This window comes from Drosophila grimshawi, unplaced genomic scaffold (assembly GCF_018153295.1).
Source record: "Drosophila grimshawi isolate 15287-2541.00 unplaced genomic scaffold, ASM1815329v1 contig_311, whole genome shotgun sequence".
Classification (NCBI taxonomy): Eukaryota; Metazoa; Arthropoda; class Insecta; order Diptera; family Drosophilidae; genus Drosophila; species Drosophila grimshawi.
Genome location: NW_025063098.1, coordinates 21,735,556 through 21,756,654, shown reverse-complemented (window position 1 = coordinate 21,756,654; position 21,099 = coordinate 21,735,556). Strand labels below are relative to the sequence as shown.

The 21,099-nt window shown below is 41.2% G+C and overlaps 1 protein-coding gene across 8 annotated transcripts in view; it reads left to right on the top strand.

The window, feature by feature from the left end:
- The window catches only part of LOC6568284 (polypyrimidine tract-binding protein 1), a 167,642-nt gene that overhangs the window by 92,054 nt on the left and 54,489 nt on the right, over positions 1-21,099 (top strand). For 2 of the 8 annotated variants that reach the window (XM_043214836.1, XM_043214837.1), the window contains exon 1: positions 16,468-16,484. The exons of 4 other annotated variants lie outside the window; for them this stretch is intronic. In XM_043214836.1, the coding sequence (XP_043070771.1) occupies positions 16,470-16,484 (15 nt within the window). In that variant the 5' untranslated portion in view covers positions 16,468-16,469. Of the gene's footprint in view, positions 1-1,331; positions 1,374-16,467; positions 16,485-21,099 lie in introns of those variants that run through there. 2 more of the 8 variants (XM_032740728.2, XM_032740719.2) reach the window with 2 other exon arrangements.

Here is a 21,099-nt window from a genome sequence, read left to right as displayed (position 1 = left end):
ATCAGCCGCAATGCTGTAATTTTGTTATAGGCAATGGCACGTGTGTGTGTGTGCGTCTGTGTGTGTGTGGGTGTGGGTGCACAACCTGCGTTGTCGTTTGGCAAGATAAATGTCTATTTAAATTGTCCCTGTTTCGCTATGTGGCTTGGCCGTCGAGCACAGGGTCGGGTCGTTTCGTGCCGTAACGGGGCTTTGTGTCTAGCGGCATGCCGCCTGCTGCCACTTCACGAGCTCCTCTAGTTAAATCTTTATTGTTATCATAATTTGCTTTTATCCAAGCTCAGGGCTTGTCACTGACTACCCCGGCAACCTGAGCCTAACCTACTTACAACAAGTATATATACATATATATACACAGATATATATATATTGATAAGTATGTATAAACACACACATATATTTCTATGTATATATTTTTATCGTAATTGTTTTCGTGCATATTTATTTATTTATTTTTTTTTTTGCTCTGCTTCTCGTTTGTCAAATGCGGAAAGCGAAACGAAAGCGAAAGTGAAGAGCGACAAAATGGTGCGTAAATAGCATCAGGATCCTCTTGTTTAGCATCTGTGCGTTGCTTTGCTTTTGCTTGCTTTGCAAATCAATAAAAGTAGATAATTGAGATTTCTTTAACAAGATTTTGGGTGTCATGATATTAAAATTATAAGTAGGCAGTCGACAGTAGGCAGTAGGCAGCAGGCAGTAGGCAGTAGGCAGCAGCGGCATAAATTACTCATAATTTGATTGCAAGTGAGACCTTGAAAATGATATGCCCAAGGCTAGAATGCTAGCGGATGAAATGGTGGTTGTTAACCATCTGGGGAAATAGGCTCATTACGCACAAAGAAAATGTCAAAATTGTTGAAATTTAATATTTCCGGTGGATAAGCAAAAAAAAAAAAACAATTTATCTAATTATGGAAATCATTGATGCAAAGCATTAAAAAAAAATATACATAAACATTCATATCATCTAATTATAACTCTCATTAAGATGAGTATTTTTATTTTATATATTTATTACGTATTTATAGAAATGTTTTAGATTTCAATTCTGTTTATTTAATTAGTAGTACTTGTATTTGTAAGTGAAAAAAAAAAAAAACAATTTAAATTTTAGTAATTGTCGTAAAACGAAACCAGTACATTAATTATTATTGCATTTGATATTGTGTACCTCTCAATTACTATAAATAAAGTATATATATATATATACATATATATATATAAATCCAGAGATTTGTTGTCCAACTGTCCACGTTTTATTTTAGACTTAAGCGCGTCGTAAACTATGCCATAAAAATTAATCAATTTCTCCATTTTCTCCGTTGCAGGTAAGGATCGATGAACAATTTATCTATAAACTCAATCATTTGGTAAGCCGAAAGCAAATATCATACTATATAAACCACACACATAAAACTGAACAGTATAGCTGTGATGCGTGATGCATAAGAACCATTTTCAATTGACAACGTCCGCAAACAATTGTGCAGCTCCTTTTTTCCTTTTTAACCATAGTAGAGCGTGAGCGGTATAATTGAATTTTAAATAAACTCACTCAAATGATGCACAGACACACACAAAAAAAAAAAGAAAAGAAAAACACTTTCACACACACACAAACACACACAGGCACACACACACACACACAACGGCACACGCACGTTTCAGGCGAGTCAAGTCCTGTTGGCAGGCGTGTGCTCTTCTCTGCCGTTTTATACTTGTCTTCTTCTTGTTAACTGTAAATAAATTTCATCGAATTTTCTTGAGCAGCTATGCCCCTCAAGGTGGTGTACGTATCGTTGCGTCGCAACGGACTCCTTGTGCAACCGCATCCTGCGCCATAAAGTATGCAATTTTATTTTAGTGCGCCCGGCACTTACCTGGCTAGCTGGCTGGCTGGCTGGCTGGCAGGCTGTCTGTTGGCCCGTCTTGGTTGCCAGGCTCTCTGCTGCTTTTGCTATTGCTACTGCTGGTGCTGCTGCTGCTGTTGCTTTTATTTGTTGCTTTAATGTTATAAAATATTTAAGTTCACATTTCTTACACACGCTTTTGCTACTTGATCCTGGCCACCGTTTACAGCTAAGGCACAAGATTTGCCATGTGCTCGGCAGGTGTTGTTGTTGCCTGTACTTGCTGTTATGTGTATTGTTGTTGCCCTGATGCTGCGGTCGTCTCATTGCATTGCTTGAGTTGTTGGCTGACCATTTTTATAACTGGATTTTCAAGCAGCATCTTAGCCGGTCAGCTCAACAGCTTGGCACTTCACGCTACAGCAAGTCACACACACACACACCGATACCCACACCCACACACAAGCACAATCACACTCACACATACATATTTGGCTGGCTTTAATATTTGTTTTGCCATTGTCGTCCTCTCAGACCAATCACCTGACCCAAGAGCTGACCTCATCTAGCTATTTGTGCTGCACTTGCCACTGCCTCTGTGATAAACTGCAATTTCATTTTTATCAGCAAACATAATTAACTATGTTGTCCGAACTCTGGTGTGCATGTGCGCACTTCAGCTGGACATTTTTTTTTCAAAGTTCAATTAGTCAACTAAATGCCATGCAGCAGCCATTAGATAATTAATTTAACACTTACTAACAAACTAACCCACAGCCTCCTAACTAATTGGCTTTCATTTGCCAATTCAATAAAAATAAAAGTAAAATGCGAGTAAAAAGCAAAAGAAAGGGAAACCGACAGGAGCAGTCAGGCACAGACAGTCAGTAGCCAGACAGGCAGACAAGCGGATAGCAGACAGCAGACAGCAGACAGGATTAAGTCGAAAGTCAAAGCAAAACCGAAAGCTAACGATTTGCGAGAGCGCAGAGCTATCAGCTGCCAGTTCTTCACTCTACACTCTTCACCCATGGAAGTCATTAATGCTATTTGCGGCACATTTGGGGTTGAACTTCGACTAAACGGACTCCGGCTAGGCCTGCCTCAGACCTCACAGCTCAAAATGCTTCAATGAACTGGTCAAATGTACAAAATTGGTCGGGCGGTGGTCAGGTGTATGTGTCTCTAGTGCTGCCTGCTGAAGCTGGCTGGCAAAATTAATGTGCCAAGTAAAAAGGTTAATTTCAAAGTAAGAAAATGTAGCGAGTAGAATAAGCAAAGCTATTAACAATGAAATACCCTTCACGCTTGCCTTTCTTAGCCCCAGCCCTTAAGATAGAAGCAAACCCTTTGCACTTCTTCTATTATATGTATATGAAAAACTTTAGACGCAAACTTGTTGCGTGCTTTGTGTGCAGCACATCAAGCTAACAAAATGAAGTCAAGTGCAAATAGAAGTAAAGATAGACCAACGTAGAACTTTCCTTTCATTTTTATCTTTGCTTTTGTGATGTTTAGCAACGGGTGCTACTCATTAAGAAAAGAGTGAAGGCTACAAAAAAAAAAAAAAATAAAAAATTAAAACAAATATAACACAAAAAGTTACAACGTTTATAGACAAAAAAAAAGGGGGCGATTGAGGTGCGTTTGGCGGCGCCTTTAGCATTAAACTCATTAACGGTAATTGCAACCTTTTGGCCGTACAACCTCAAAGCATTGCTCGTCTGCTTTTTAAAAAACGTAATTCTATTAATTAATTTTCGCATATGGCACAGACTGGCTCGACTGATAACAACAACAAAAACAGCAACAAAATCTCGTTAGGACAACCATTTGTCGATATAGCCTGAACTGGTTGTCAATCAACGGAGAGAGCCCTTAACGCATCCTTGCCACCGCTGCTGTGTTTGTCACTTTGACTTTTGGTGCTTTTCAATTACAAAAAAAAAAAAAAAAATAATACAAAAAAAAAAACGAAAAAGCAGGAAAAATGAAGAAAACGAAGCAAAAGAAAAAAATGGGGGCTCGAACGGCAGCAACCGAGAGCTTCCTGTTGCTGACACTGATTGTCGTTGTTGGCGGTGCGCAGTTCGCATTACGGGGCGCATAATTTGTCCTGCGGCCAAATGTTCTATTATCAATCTGTGTGTGTGTGTGTGTGTGTGTGTTGGTGTGTGTTTTCGTTCGTAGAAATAATATCCATCAGCTGGCAAGGGAAGAGCACTCAAAAGATGCCCCAGATAGAGATAAGAGCCGCAGGCATTTAACTGAATTTGAGTGGAAAATAAAAGCAAAGTAAATCGAAACCAAACGCAGCTTAAGGAGTCGCTTCTCCATACTTGCCGCTGCTCCTGCTGCTGCTGCTGTTACTGCTGCCGATGGCGACCTGTAGACAGCCCTAATCAACATGTACATCAGTTGGCGGCTCCCCTGGGCAACCCCTAAGCACTCAGCACTGATGGTGGCACCCCTTTTTGGGCTTGTTTTTTTCTTTATACACATGTACATAGACATCTGTGTGTGTGTGTGTGTGTGTGTGTGTGCTAGGCCCCCGTTTATGCTTATGGTTAGTGCAACTGGACAAAAAGCCAGAGTCAAAAAAAAAACAACTTTTTTCTATTGTAATCAACTTAATTGCAACCATGAGAGGGGAGAGGGTGTGTGTGTGTGTGTGTGTGTGTGTGTGTGTGTGAAAGAGAGCGAGTAATTGTGAGTAATTGCTGTTAATATAACAGGGCTGGACAAGAGGGACGCATGCATAAGGCCCGAAAGCACGCAATGAATATATGAAAACAACAATAACAACAACACTCGTCGCTGGCGTAGACAAAGCTAAAAATTGATATTAATTTTGTTTTAGCGCAACGCGCATGGAATGTCCATAAAAAGCCCAACGAAAAAATGGCATTTGGCCTAGCTGGCTGTGGCTGTTCATAGCAAAAAAAAATTAAAATAAATAAAAGAGAAAAACACAATTTTGCTCACTTTTTATGCCTTATTATACCGCAGCGAGTAATTTTGCTTGACTTGTGGCATATTTCTTTGGCATTACGGTCATCCAGCCAGGAAATATCAAATTAATTAGTCGAGCTTTGTTGTCCTCATGCTTCTGCGAGAGCAATAACAACTATGACGAAAGTTGACATAACTGTGTTGACCACAGGGCTTAAAAGCAAAATTTGCATGCTTGATATAATTAAGTACATGCCTCAATTAAATATTTTGTAAAGCCAAATAATCCGATAGACAGGCTGTTGCAGTTTGTTAGCATACGCAAATATATTACATATTTCACTTAATAAAATAGTAGAAAATTAGAATATTGAGCGCAAATATATATTGCACATTGTTAAACATAATAACATGCTATAATTGCATTTAATTAAGTCTTAACAATTAAAATGTATTATGGTAAAGTGAGCAATTATAAACATATATCAGAGTATGATATCTTTAAATAGATTATAGACGTATCAAAGGACACTTGATTACAATTCTATTTTGCTAGCCTTAGCAGAGAGTCCTTTATTTATGGTTTCCAGCCAACGACTTCAGTTTATCAAGCTGGCCAGCACAAGTTGTTCATCAAGTTGAAGCTGACAACAACAGCAGCAACAACTTAGGCTTATCAATCTCTTCAATTGTCATTCAGTCAGCTGCCACATAATGAGCGTAAAGTATGCTCAAATGTAAATACGGCAAACGTCGCGACGTCGTCTGTTGGCCAGGCCAAGGACAGAGGCAGACAATTGGCCCGAGGACATGTGCGATTTACTCGGCTTTGTCCTGTGTTGCGGTTGCTTGACTTTTGCTTTGCCTAAATGCCTCAATGCCTTAATTATATTTATTTATTTTTTTCCTACTTCTCCTGCTGTAATTAGCTGTAAATCACGAGTTGTGCCAGGCATAATTGGATTTCCACAGCGCTCAAAAGTATGCAGAACTTTCTGTTGTTGCTTATTGCTTTGTTTGTTTGGCTTGTGTTGCTTGTGTTGCTTGTGGCTGTGCGTTTAACACAAATGTTGCAACAAAAGCAACAACAATCACAGCGCAAACAGATGAAAATCTGTCCATTGTTTCAAGTTTTGTTAGCTGCTTAATAAAATTTAACAGCTGCAACGGTATGCGGCACTAAAACCAAGAAAACTATTTCAATGCACACACACACACACAGACACACACACTCAAAAACCCAACACACAGTTCCAAAGAGAAATGCAAAAAGTAAAAGCAAAGACACCAAAAGCAACAATGGCAACAACAAAGACAAAAGCAAAGCAGGCAGCGTGCAGTCAAACTTTTTAAGTGTTTATTTCAATTATTGTTTGTATGTGTGTGTGTGTGTGTGTGTCGTCTGAGTGTGTTTGTATACGGTGTATGTGTGTTTGTGTGTGTGTGTGTGTTGGCGGGTGTTTTTGGCTGCCAACAAACAAGGAGAAAGAGTCCTAGCCAGAATGAGGGCAATTTAATTTTCCGCATTTTGTGCAGGGCACGAAGGCGACAGCAACTACCAAAAAACAGCAGCAACAGCAAGAAAATAAAACCAAGTAACAATAACAAAAACTAGTTAAGAAATGCGAAAGTTTTTAGCGTGAAAGTTGGTCTGGTTTCGCCCATTTTGTGCGCTTGGCCATACTCTTAGGGGTCGATGGGCGCTATGCCAGCGTTCGTGCTTCATGGCTTTGTTTTCATTTTCATTCACGTGCAGTTACTCAATTTTTGTGCTCAGCGAGCAAAAGTAGCAAAACAGAAACAATGCGACTTAATGGCAGCGCACTCCAACACACAATGAGTGCAGCCAAAAAGGGGCCACAGGCCAGCACAACCTCAGAACACACACACACAAACACACACACACCTACACAGTGCTGCACAGATTGACGCCTTGGTATAATTCCATTTGTGTGCCCTTTTTGCTTTCACAATTTGCTTTTGTTTGCAACTTAAACTAATGTTGACGCGCTCGGGCAGTCGGGCACACTCGACTGCCTCGCCTCGCTGACTCGACTTCATTTTGTTGCGGCAACATTGTTGCCAGGCATTGCCGGCGTTGATGACAACAGTGCGACGTATGCGTGATATTCGTGTACAGTGAGTATGAGCAAAGTCGTCGCTGCTGTGGCTTGTCGCATTGTTTTGTGGCGGCTGCTTCCCGGCACTGCCGCTTGCCTCATCTGTTTAGTGTTGCGTGTCGCCATATTGTTTGCTTTATGTCACACACAAGCACACAGTAAAGCACACTTGCAGAACAGGCTCACTGGCTTATTTGCCCTCTCATTGCCATATGTATATTATATATATTTATACCTACATGTATATATATATATATATGCTTTACTCGCTGGTAATTGCGGTTTTTATTTCACAGCCACGCAAAAGCAACAAGAAAAACAACAACAGCATAAAGCGCTCGTAATAATAGCTATGTACGGCTGTGGCTGCGGTGGGCGCCAACTGTCGGAAGTTGTCAGGCTGTGTTGCAATTGTGTGCTGCTCGCGTTTAAGACGCTGCCATTTTAAAGCAGCTCCATAGCACTCTCCACATATCCTGCCCACCACCATACCCATGCCACTGACATGTCAAGCGTGTGCTCAATGAGCAGCATGCGGCGCCGTTGTTGAACGCTAATAAGACAGACAGCAAGAGCTGCTGCCGCCTTGCCAACAATCCTGCCAAGCAGCCAGCCAGCCAGCATAAGTGTGTGTATATGTTTTGCGTGTGTGTGTGTGTGTGTGTGTGTGTGTCAATGGCCGTTTGTGTGAGTGTGTGTGTGTTTGTGTCTGTGTGTGTGTGTGCAATATAAAGCCTGTTAACACGCTTAACTGCAAACACAACACACCACACACTGAACTATATGCATAGAGAGAGAGAGAGAGAAAGAGAGAGAGAGAGAGAGAGAGAGACGAACCCAGAGAGACTATGTGAAAACTATGGGCATAACTTTAATGCTCATTGCTGCTGGCAGTGAGCCAAATTTTAATGAACTGTAAAACACCTTAACTCACAGAAAAGTATGCTTCTGCCATATATATGTATGTAGCTATAAAAAGTACAAGTTTGGTTATTAGCTAATTAAAGTTGATCTCTGTGATAAACTTTAGTGAGTATAAACTCCACTTTTCTTAAATCTGAAATGTGAATTTTAGCAAAAATGCCATATTTGATGCCATATCTATCAATTTCTTTAGCATACCATTTATTATTATAAATTTTGCAAATAAATTTCCCTCAATGAAATTCAAATAAACGAGAAATTTATTTAGGCCTAAATACAATTTCATATTGTACTGTCAAAAACTCCAATTGACTTATCAATTAGACAAATGTAAAATTGAAATTTATCATATTTTGGCAGTAAATTTGTGTTAGTTTAATTCAATTATGGCTTGTGCTAGATTAGTTAAATTGCCAGTGACATGCGGCAGATTGGTTTTTTGATTGTTTTTAATAACGGACAATTTGAGTAAATTAAGATAGAATGCGGCAGATTGAAACGTGTTTCCCTTTGGGCTGTAATTATAGGCATAATGGACTATAAATATATAGTTCTATTGTGTTTTCACATTACACTTTTGGGCTTGATTAAAGAGAATTTGTTTGAATGCTATTCCTTAATGAAATTTATCAAATTAGTTTGTCGCAAACTTTTAATTCAGTGTCCTGAAACGAACACGAACTTAAAATAGATAGCAGCCAACCGAGCCACCAAAATTCGCTTGAGTTAATCTGGCTTATAAACAATAGTTCATTTGAGTTTTAACCGGAAATAAGGGAAGCGAGGGGAATTAGCAACCAACCCGCATAATGCGCTTATGGTCGGATCGGTGGTTCATTGTCTGCGCTGTAGTTGCTGTGGCTTAAGCCAACCGCTCGGCATTGGTTCCCCAACCGTTGTGCAGCATTGTTTTAAATTGCTTCACAGAATGTGCTAGAGGAATTGGAAGAGAGGGAGGCGTGGCGGTAGGAAATGCGTATAGCCAAAAATGTTAATGTAAATCATTGGGGAAATCAAAAATGGCGGCGCGCAAGTGCAAGTGAAAACTGTGCCAAAGAATTCAAGCCGCTCTCGGCCATGCAATTTGCAAGGGTTTCCCAAGTGGCCAACACTGTCTATCCGACCCACTCCACCACCGACTCAAGCCCCCCCGCTCGCTCGCTCTAACTCTGACTCTAATGCTGATGTTCATTGTCAAATTTGCACAGTGGCTTTCGATTGCAGGCGGGCTGCCTAGGCTCCAGTGGCACGGGTCAGGCCCAAGTCATTAGCATAAACGTGGAGAGCGGCGGTGAAAAGTAGGAAATCCATTAAGTGAACGCGCCCAGGCTCTCGAAATAAGACACGAGGCGGCTGCTGTAGCCATTGCTGCTGCTCCTTTTTGGTAACTCTTTAAAGATTTATGAAGCGTCAAATATTTATTATGCTCGCTTTGCAATATAAGGCACTGAAACACGCAAGATCTGGCGCAACACGAAATAGAACGACGACCAGACCAGACCAGGCCAGGCCAGGCCATGCCAGGCCATGCCAGGCCCAGACGAGATGGCTAAGCTAAAGCCTTTTGCCTTAGTCTGGCGCTACACGCGAACACTTTTTGAAATTGCAAAGCTGCGCAAATAAATAAAAACACATAAAAAGTAGGCAGAGTTGAGCTGAGCAGACCATACAGCACTTACACACACACACACACACACACACACACACCAACACACTCATAAAAATGAAAAGCAGAGCATAAAATAAAACGCAAGACGAGAAATGAAATGAATGAGCGCAGCAGCCGCGACGACGACGGCGACGACGACGACTACGGCGAATAGTCGGCGTGCAAAATAAAAGAAAAATGCTTAAAAAATCAATGCGAGGTCCGCCTACATTTTTGTGCCCTTCTCCTCAGAATTCACATCTTGGCGCACTTTCTCACTTTTTTTTGTTTTTTTTTGCTTTTTCACTTTATTTTTTGAGACTCTTGAACCCTTTCAACTTGGTGAAAAATGTTGCTGTAAATATGAAAAATCTTTGCATGTGTTTATGCACATACATACATATACATATTTTGTATTTTGTATAGCTAAACTGTGAAAATATGTCAAACATCGTCGAAACCATTTAATATGACGGTTGCGCAAATGTTTAGCATATTTTTAGGCGCCAAAACGCAGCGACCTGTGACCCGCTACTTGTGACTAATGATGATGCTGTGAGCTGAGCCCCCAAGTTGAGCCAAGGTGATGAGAGTAACTCCTGGGGCTGGACCAACTAATGAGGCGCATAAATTCTGCACAGAAAATTCTACACACACACACACACACACACACGCACACACGTGCATATTAAAGCAGCTGGCAAACTGCTTCAAACAAGCTGCAAATTTTATGAGCTCCTGGCAAAACAAGATGTCAGCGCTTAGAAGTAGGCAACTTAATGCGACACGTGGGCGTTGTAGTGGGCAGGTGTGTATGTGTATGTATGTGTGTTTGTGTGTGTGAGGAGTGTGTGTGTGTGTTTGTGTGTGTGTATATGCTTTTGCGTAATGTCCCCTTGGGCTTGCCTACGTATTCAAGCAGTTGAGAGACAAAAATTTAATTAACGCATTTCAGCTAACATCGTCTGTTTGTCATTTGTCAAAACGTCGAAAAAAAAGAATAAAACACACGCAAGCATTGCCTACTTTTCAGCGCCTTAACCAACTGGCAATTCACAAGATAAATAACTTGTATTATGAGCAGAAGATTGTCAGCTCTTTAGCTAGATAAGCAGGCAATGAGTGTCTATGCTTGCAGAGGACTCCACTTTAATTCGCCCAAACTCTAAGATAAAAACCATCAACAGCTTTTGAATTCCAAAACTGTCGAAATGCATGTCACGCTCCAATTTGCATATTACAACTATACCCCACCCGTCATCTCTGAATACCACTGCACATGCATATAGGGGGAGACAGAGAGAGAGAGAGAGAGAGAGCGAGACAGAGACAGATGGGAGAAACAGAAAACAAATCCTGAAAGCGAAATAAAAATGGAAACCGACAAATTCACCAACCTAACCGCAATTTGTTCATGTCCAACTCAATTTTCGTTACGTAAACTGCATCATATGCCAAGGCAAATGCCCGCGCACCACCCACCGCACCACCCCGCTGCCCAGCCCCACACGCCGTTAGACATAACTTTTCGTGCCAGCGCGTTGACGGCCGGCAGGTGGCGCCACACAACTCGCATGTATTTTTGTGTTTTTGGCGGCCAAAAAAAAAAAAATAATAAATAAAAATATTTCTCCCAAGCCGAGACTCGATGAGCGCTTCAAATTTAATTAAACATGCACACGTGAGCAAATGCAAATAAATAAAAACTTTATGGCTTTCGCCCCAGTGGATGTATGGTTAGCGGGATGGTATATGTGTGGGAGGGGGGTGGTGTTGGGTTTGGGCAATGTTGGTGTTAGCCTAGCCGTGCGTGCGTCTCAACCGTCAACAGTCAGCGGGCGACCATTGCTGCATACAGCGTGGCGCTGTGGCGTGCTTATAAGTTTTAAATTTGCGAGGCACTGACCAAAATTGTTTGTTGCTGTTGCTGTTGCTGTTGCTATTGCTTTTGCTGGCCAAACGAAACGAAAACTGAATTTGCAGTTAGGCGCAGCAAAAATGGAAAAACGCGGACAAATCCGCCGAGTTTTACTATGCGATGTGTGTGTGTGTGAGTGACTCTGTGTGTGTGTGTGTGTGACTCTGTGTGTGTGACTCTGTGTGTGCGACTCTGTGTGTGTGACTCTGTGTGTGTGTGGGTGTGTTGCTTATGTGTGAGTGGGTGTCTGTTTTTCGCCTAGTTTGTTTCACACAACACGTTTTAAATTGAACGGCTTTGCTTTGTGGGTGTTTGTATGTGTGTGAATGTTATATTCATGATTTATGCAACGGTAGATGCAACATGAACAGCGACTAAAATTTTTGTAATTGAAATGCACTTAAGTTCTTAGGCGCTATACTATACAAAAATATTGAAGGTAAAGTTGATCATGTAGCAAGTAAATGAATACAGATAAATTGGATGCTACAAACTAACTGAGAGCTTAATTTACAAATCTAACTTTGATTACAATATGCATAGTAAATTTGAATAGAAACGTTGCAGAATATATAAAAATTCTCTAGAATTTGGTTGCATCTGAAAGGAAGGAGATCTATGCAGAGGGTATTCCACTATCGTTGTATTTTAACTGGAGTCTGGAGCCTGCATGTTTAATTATGCAAATCCCGCGCATACTCGTGTCGACAGCGGCAACATTATTTCTGATTGCTGATGATGACTGTCAAATGAAATAAATGAAATAAATGTCCAATGTCCTTTCTAATTTGACATTTTTATGGCGCTGTTCGACTGTTTCGTCAGAAAGTTGCACATGTAAAATGCATAAGCGAAATAAAATACAGAAACACAAATAAAATTCTAGAAACAGCAACAGAAACAATTAAACTTTTGCCTTGTCGTTCGTCGCTTATCCTGTCGGCGCACTGTAAGGATGTCCTGTGTGTGTGCAGTTCAGTAAGCCATGTGGCATTTTTGTTAAAAACTGCATAATTCATATGCAGGGCCAAGTCCTGGTTGACCAGAGCAGGAGCTGCAGCCGTTGTCGTCATGGTCGTCAACGTGCTATTCCACATGGCTGCTCCACACATATTTCATTTAAAATTTACAAGTTAACAATATTAAATATTAACAGTTATTTATGCATTTTTCGGCATAAATCCCAAAAATTTCTCATGCAAAAGCGCACTAGAGTTGCTGACCTGCGACTCGCCCTCTGTGATGATTCTGCACATATCTGCGACCTCTGCACTTGCCGCCCTCCAACATGTCCTTCTAATCGTTGTATGACTTGGCATTTTTCATATGTATATATATATATAAATGTAAGCTTCTGTTTGTGGATGTGTATGTGTGTGTGTGCCTGTGTGTGTGTGTGTGTGCTTGCGTGTAAATTGTATTTGTCTTTTGCATTTTATTCAACAATATTCTGTTTTGTTTTTCATGTTGATTTAAATAATTTTAGCTTTCAGTCCTTTGTATGCATTTCTTGCTGTCGCAAATTTTGGCATATTATTTGCTTTTGGCCAAATTGTTTGCCTATTGCGCTTGACTTCAACCTGGGGCCAAACCTTTCATCAAACAATTCAATCTTAATTAATGCAAATTTATTGCTTTTCGTCTTCCGACTTTTTTGTTTTTACCTCTTTACATTTTCAAAACAGGCCAACAACGAAATTTAGCGGAAGACCTAAACAATTTAAGATTAGTTGTATTTTGTATAACAATGCGTTTCACTTCCAACAGTTTTGCAGCAAATTTTTGCAACCATTTAAGTTGTTGACCATTAAACGCAGACGATGCAAACAAACGAAAACTTGATGAAGTCTCGAAACGAGAAGCTGCTGCAGTCTACGCAAATGGCCCGAACTCTAAATAGCACGCTAATTTTTAAGTCTAGATATAGTGCATGAAAATGTCGGTAGACAAATTTTCGGGCCAAGTGTGCTCAGGCGGCGGCAAAATGTGCCCCTTGAAAAACCAAACTTTTACATTAGCTTTTGGCAAGGACGCAGACAACAAACTATAGTAAACACACTAGAAAAGGCAGCAGCCAAAGTTGAGCCTCGTCACTGCTCAAATATGCAAATGAGTTTGGGCCCGAGACATGGCTGCGATGCTGCTGCTCTAGTCTCGTTTTTGGGACGGGTTGACAGGCGTGTAAAGTGCTCTAAAAGCTGCAGCAGCTGCAGCACCAGCCATAACAGTAACAACAACAATACCATTTAGTCTAAAAATTGCATTGACTGCATCCATTCCCTTTTAGCTACTAAATGCATTTAAAGCAGCCTCTCAAAAAAAAACCAAATATATATATATGTATAAATATATATATATATATATATATTTGCCAGAGTCTTTTGGGAATTGCGTGTTACATTTGTTTACACAACAAGCAGCCAAAGGAGTGAACAGTAAATGGAGTGTGACTAGCAGCAGGGATATAGGGGAGGAGAGCAGCAGCAGCAGCCAGGATTACATTTACACAGCAGCCTTTGGTAACACGATGACGTGGCTACTGCCCTTGTTGGTGCTTTTGGCTCGTTGTTGTGGTATTTAGACAACGCTGTCTGCCCGGCTGCCTGACTAGCTGACTAGCTTGTAGCCGCGTAAATGCCAACAAATCATTGCCAGAGCAACCAGTTGGTCGTTCGGCTAGCACAACAAACAGGGCCAACAACATGATCATCATCATCATCATCATCATCAGTTTTGTGCGCCTAAGTAAGCCGCATTTTGTGGATTCGGATGACGCCACCCGCTTGCCGCTTGCCGCCTGCCGGCTGCCGGCTCCGTTACTTCAGCGTTTCTCGTGTGCAACCTCAACACTCACACAACAAACGACGTGGTTGCAAAGTGATTTCTGGTTTAATGTTTTTTAATGTTGCTCATGTTGCAACTGACCATACGCCTCCGTTGCTGCTGCTGCTGCTGCTGCTGTTACTGTTGACGCTGATGATATTGTTGCTGTCATCAGCAGTGGTTGCCGCCATGGTGAACTGTTGGTGGTCGCTCACTCTGTTTGGCAAGTCAAACATGAGCCATGTGTGGCATGCTCGTGTCCGTTACGGTAGTCCTTGTAGTATACCCCCCACATGGCCGCCCCCCTCTCTCTCTGTCTCTCACTCTATCTCTCTCACTATGTATCTGTGTTGGCTGTCATGTGGCCACTTCTGCTGCTGTTGTTGCTGCACCTACAAAAAGTGCGACCATGGCTAATTTTTCGTTCTCTCTGTGTGAGGGTGCCTGTGTGTGTGTGTGTGTGTTGTGTGGTGTGTGTGTTGTGTGGTGTGTGTGTTATGTGGTGTGTGTGAGTCCATTAGCTGTTGACAAAGTTGTTCAACCGGGTCTTGTATGTTGCTGTCTCTCTTTTTGTCTAAGTGTGTGTGTGTGTGTGCTTTGCGGCTGTGTAGCCGAATTTGACACAACATTTGTCAAACCACAAAATGGCAGCCGCAACGTTACTTTCATTATGCAAAAGGTCAGCAAAACAGACAGCAGCTCTTTGTGGTTGTTGTTGTTGCTGCTGTTGCTGACCCCCCCAAATGACATTTGACTTGGTTTGCCGGGCTTATTTGGTTTTTGTCCGGTCAGCGGCGTAACCAATAAGCTGTGATTTATCAACTCACAACAACAACAACAACAAAAAGAAGAACATTTGCAACCGTTACCTGTTTACCAGGGATGGTAATGAATAATATTATTCTCTCTTAACGCCCACAACATTTTATTAACAAATGCAGCAAATGCAGTCAAATGAAAGCCCAAAATCGAAACATGCATATTCATAATCCCATTGCACGCGACTGCCCCAATGAAAATTTGCAAATACAATTGTCACACTACAGCATTCAGCTAAATAATCATATTTTGGTGTGTGTGTGTGTGTGTGTGTGTGTGTGTGTGTGCTGATTGCTGACCATAGGAAATCAATTAGTTCAAACATATTTAGCTGTGGCGCCCTTTCGCTTTAGCCTGACTAATGATGATCGATAATTCGGTGGGGAGATGGCGCCCTTAGGCCTAGGATTTGCTTTTGCAATTCAGTATACTCTGTGCCAACATTGATTGAATTGGAGCATATTGGTTTTGTGCAATGATTTAGATACGGTTCAGATTTTGTACTTTTGTTTAAACTGCAACTTTGGCTGATAAGCTAGATATTGATATACTGTATAATTCAAAAGAGACAGTTTTTAATTCACAGTCACAACATTTATTTATGCTCTACTGATAACTTTCTGCAAGCTGTAATTGTTGCCACATTCCATCAGCATAATAACTCGTATGGACTTATCCACAAGTTCAAGGCGAACAGAGTATTGTACAGTCCAGTGCTTTTGAGTGCAATCAATTTACTTGTTGTTTATCGACGAGCCATATTATTTATAGCTCAGTCGAGCAAGTCCTGTACTTAAACCATAGAGTTTATTAATGTTTTATGCTGCTTTTATGTGCGTTTATTTAGCAACAATTAGCAGCTTTAAGTGCATCCTATTGATTTATGTGCATTATGCTTGTGTATTAATGGGTGTACTGTGGCTGTTTGTGTGTTCTATTCAAAGTGTGCCATAAAGTATGCAATATTTCTATACATATGTGTGTGTGTGTGTGTGTGTGCGTATAATTAATAATTTAATTGCTTCTGTTTATCTCTTAATTAAACTGGATTTATTTGACCAACCCATTCTTTGAACCGCAACGATTTCAATAGCAACAACAACAACAACAACAACAACAATAAATACTCTAACAACAATCGCGGCACAAATCGCTGCACTTCATTTTTTATTACTTTGCTAATTAAGTTCATAATTAATCGCATCTAATGCGGTTTTTGTGGTTATCGCTGATGATGATGTTTATGTTGATGTTGATTAGGGCCTAGCTTAATTAGAATTGATTACACAAAAGATTTGTACGCCCAACAAACAACAACAGGCACCAGACAAGATAAAACATGCTAATCGAATTGTGTCTTTCTCCTTTTTCATTCCGTTTATTTACAGGTGAGTCCACACGTTCATTGCCGAATGCCAACACAATTAGTAAGTAAAATAAACTGATAAACTGAAAGAAAATTTAAGTTAAAAACCTGTCAGCCGCAGCACGCCTTTAAATTGAGCCTCCAAATGACTCGTTTCATTTTTGAAAGCATATTTTGCGCTGCGGCGCATCTTTTCTGCCTATTTGGCACAAACTTAATTAGCCGTCAAAACAATGGTGACTACAAGCAAAAACGAGACAGGATGACTCCCACAACACCGCCGCAACCCGCCGCACTCGTACACAATTTTCGCTTGGTCTAATTTTCATAATTGTTATTATAGAAATTCAGGAGCCATAAACAAAAGGTTAGTTACTTGCCTAATGACTTGAAGTGCTGTCTTCTAGCCAGCAGATTTCTGCCCCGCCTGCCACTGGCAAAAACTTTTGCGGCCCGCCTCGCCTGACTTGATAAACAAGCAAATGCGCTTATCACCGCGCCCAACTTTCCTGGCATACCTCTTCTCCTATCAGTTTGTTTTCCTATTTGAGTGGTAGGGGCGGAGGGGACGGAGGACGCTGCGTAGACCGCGTACTCATAAGCAAGTCGCGTTCAATGCGAAAATGATAGCCGGCCGTCTCCAAGTTCACAACTTTTCAACTATTTGTCGAGCTGGCGCAGCTGGGTGCTAGGCGGCCGACAGGTCGTGGGGTCGACGGGTGGAACGTCGGGCGGAACGTCGGGTGGCGTCGGGTAGGCCCACCCTAATAAGTGGGTGGCGTGGCTAAACAGCCCAGCACTAATTACAATGTCGTGGCGCTGATTTTTATGTGCCTGAAATTGAAACGGAGCACAGCATGGAACACTAAACGCTTTTAAAGATGCCTTAAAGCGTCGCTGCCAAAGTCAAATATTTTGTGAAACACCACCGCTACCCATACGCTTCCTCCCCATCCAGATATGCGGCTGGCGGCCTACAAAGTTGCACGTTGAACTTTACAACTTTTGCGCCATTTGAGTTGCCAATGCTTCTGTTTCTGGGCTCAAACTGTTGTTTGTTTGTTGCTCGCTTACAAGTTGGAGCCATGTCCTCTGCTGACTTCAACCGGACGCCTTTCTATTATTAATGTCACTGTTGTTGATGCTGCTGCTGCTGCTGCTGTTGCTGTTGCTGCTGCTGTTGCTGCTTCTTCTTCGTCTGTTTCTGCTGCTGTGTAGTTTAATTAATTAATTTGACAAAAGTTTTCAATTGAACTTCGTCTGTTTGAGGCGATCAGCTTTAATGTGGCTGCTTAAAATTCTTAGAACTGCCCCACGCAAATCAGCACTGAACAATTACAATTCAGCGCAAAACAATATGCCCAAGCTAGAAATCAACAATTCATTTATAATACCTGGCTTCTTCGCCTTTGCAAATTTGCGACTTCTTTAAGTATTTGTTTATAGCCAAAATAAAAAAATAAATAAAAGCTTGACGAAACAAAAGAGAATATTTCTCATAGACTTTCGATATATGAATTGCATTCAAGAATTATTCATCTGACCTATAAATAAAAACAAATTTATAATATAATAAAATTCTTAGCTGATGAAATTGCATAAATTGGCAAAAATGATATCCCTAGAAAAAGCCATATTTTAATGAATATTTTCCACAGTTCATAGTTCACATTTTATTTATTTATTTTTATTTTTTTGTCGGATGTTCACCAGCAGCAAAAATGATTGTTTGCTTCAAGTTTTTTTGAGTTTGCATAAAAAACCGAAATCGATCCATCGACGTATCATGAATGCGTTGTAAAGCTCACGAATATAATATGATACCTTCTGTAAGAGTATAAAAAAGGCTGCATTCTGTTTCATTTCGTGTATTGTTTTAAGTTCTATAAACAATATTTCGTGTTAACATTTAATTAACAGTCAGAAATGACATATGCCATGCATATGCTGCATATATGCATATTTCCTATAAGCTTTCAAACATGGTTGTTGTGGCTATAAATAACAATAGCATAAATGCGTGCCTGGTCAAATTACCCACTTTTTTTTTATATTGATTTTTAAAGATCTACAGCTTTGTTGCATACCTATTTTGATTCAGTGGGCAGAGCTTGCCGCTGCTTCTTGTTGTGAGAGCATTTAAATTTTCATTAAGTCGCATTAACTGGCAACGTGGCAAGATTTTTGCTGTGCCTAGGCCTATCGAATGAATGCACAGCAACAGCAACAGCAGCAGCAAGAGCCGCGGCAGCCGCAGTAACAGCAAAAAGGTTTGCCCCATGACCCCAAAAATGTTTATGCCACACTTCCGCTGCTTACGCTGCCTCCGCTGATTGCTGATGTTTTTGCTGTTGTTGTTGCTGCTGCTGTTTGGCTGCCCGCGCATGAGTTGGCTATAATTAAAAATGCTATTACTGCCAACTTCATATAAATTTTTAATTAGCAATTTTTGCTATTTTCCTACTTTTGTTCTGCACACCCTCCAAACAGCAGAGGCAGCAGCAGCAGCAGCAGCAGTAGCAGCAGCAGTAGCAGTAGCCGTATTGTTGTGGTGGTGATTCCTCTTAGTGTTGTTGCTGTTGTTGCCGGCGCTTTGGTGAACTTTTTAAATTAGCACTTTGTTAAACACTCTGATGAAAAAGGTAGCTAAACCCCCACCATCACCACCACCACCATGCAACAAAAATGTTGGCATAAATTGTTTTTTAAAAGGATTTTGTCCATTCCTCACTTCTCGCACCGCTTGCAGCCACCTTAGCGGTAACCCGTGACACGGCAGCTGCTCGCACGCATTAAACACCACAGTCGCCGCAGCGGCTGTCGTACATTTTTAGATCAGTCTGCCAGATAACTAGAGTAACGCGACTAGAAATTGCCCTACACCACCAGCACCAGCAAATTTACATATCCTATATATGTGTTTTTTTTTTTTGTTGCAATTTTCAATTAAAAAATAAACGCACAAAAGCAAAAGCTGATAGCTGATCTGCTTGTACTCATGTAGTTTACAATCGAGTGCTTGTTATCGTTGAGCATGCCAACTTCCTTATGCCCTTTAATACCCTAACGAAGAGTATTAGCATTATTAAAAAAATAAAAAAAATATAAAAAACGACAAAACAAAAGTGTTGTCTGCTTATTTGCGCTAAGCGCTCGCTTCAAGTTGATTAGCATGGCAAAAGGCTTGCGGTTTTTACTTTTTGTTGCTACTGTAATTATTAGAATTTATGCATGGGCTTTGTGGCACGCCCCATTGCGCTTGTCGGTGTTGTTGCTATTGTTGCTGTTCTGTTTGCTATAAAAAGGCGCAAATATTGACAATTATGGCCTATAATTTGACACCCATCGGAAGCAACAAAACAGCAAGCGCGCGCCCTGTCAGCGCCATAAAAGTGACAGCCAAAGGGTTGACAATTAAAATTAAACCAACCACGCGTCACACACACACTCACATAAATGTGTGTGTGTGTGTGTGTGTGTGAGCGTTGAGCAGCGCTTTATGATGCAGCAGCTGTGCTAGCGCCTTACGCGTGCGCGCGCGCGCGTGCACACACTCACACGCGGTGATATACACACTCACTCATACTCACGCACTTTTGTCATGCATTTTAATTAAAATTAACTTCATTTTTATGACGCAGCTGTCTGCTGTCTCCGTGTTTGTGTGTGTATGTGTGTCTGTGGCATGTGTCGCTTTGTCTGTTGCTGGTTGCTATTCGCTGGCTGCTTAGTTAGTTGCCACAATTTATACAATTAAATAAAGATTTTATTATCATGCCGCTGGCTTTTAATGTCTTCAAGCTTGTGATGTGTGTCACATTCCCATTCTCATTCACTCTCTCTCTTTCTCTCTCTCTCTCTCTCTCTGTGTCTCTGTGTGTGTGTAAATATTTAAGCTGCAAGCATATCAAATTTACTGTTGTAGGTGTCGCGTCGGCATATTTTAAAAGCTTTTCGTTATACAGCGGCGCGTTTACTTTGCACACACACACACACAATGACACAAGGGCACCAAGTGCCACATGAGTGGGGGCTGGTGCTGCATCCTGTCGCTTACTATATATGTGTATGTGTGTGTCTGTGTGCATGTATGCAAATTTATGTGACGTTGTGCCAAGCACGCGCTCACTTCTGGCTTAAGGCTCTGCCCCAAAAGGAATTTTCTGACTACGGCTTTTGTTTTCTAGCTGACGCTGCAGCAGCCTCAGTCTCAGCCGCAGCAGCGGCAAACGTCGTCGGTTTCTCGTTGTATCCCAAATGTATGCAAAGCTGTGTTTAAAGTATGCCAAACAGAGCCCAAGAGCTTGAGCGTGTGTGTGTCTGTGTGTGTGTGTGTGTGTGTGTGGCTTGTTGGCAATTTAATGGGCGCGACCAGCCGCCGCTTATGCATATTTAATAGTTGCTATTTTTGCTAAGTGCTTGAAATTGTCGTCGGCTGCAAGAGCGAACGTCGGCCGCAAAAATAAAAGGCAAAGACAAAGACACTTGAAGAGCTGCAAATCCGCTGCAAAGCTGTCGCAAAGCCACATTAGATCAGGCCGAGTTGCCTATGTCACCTTATACCATTCTCTGACTCTCTGACTCAATCTCTCTTTGGTTTTATTTGACTATGTCGCTGGTTTGGAGCACGCCAACTAATTACATTTTTGCTCAATTGGCACAAGTTGCTCGACCTT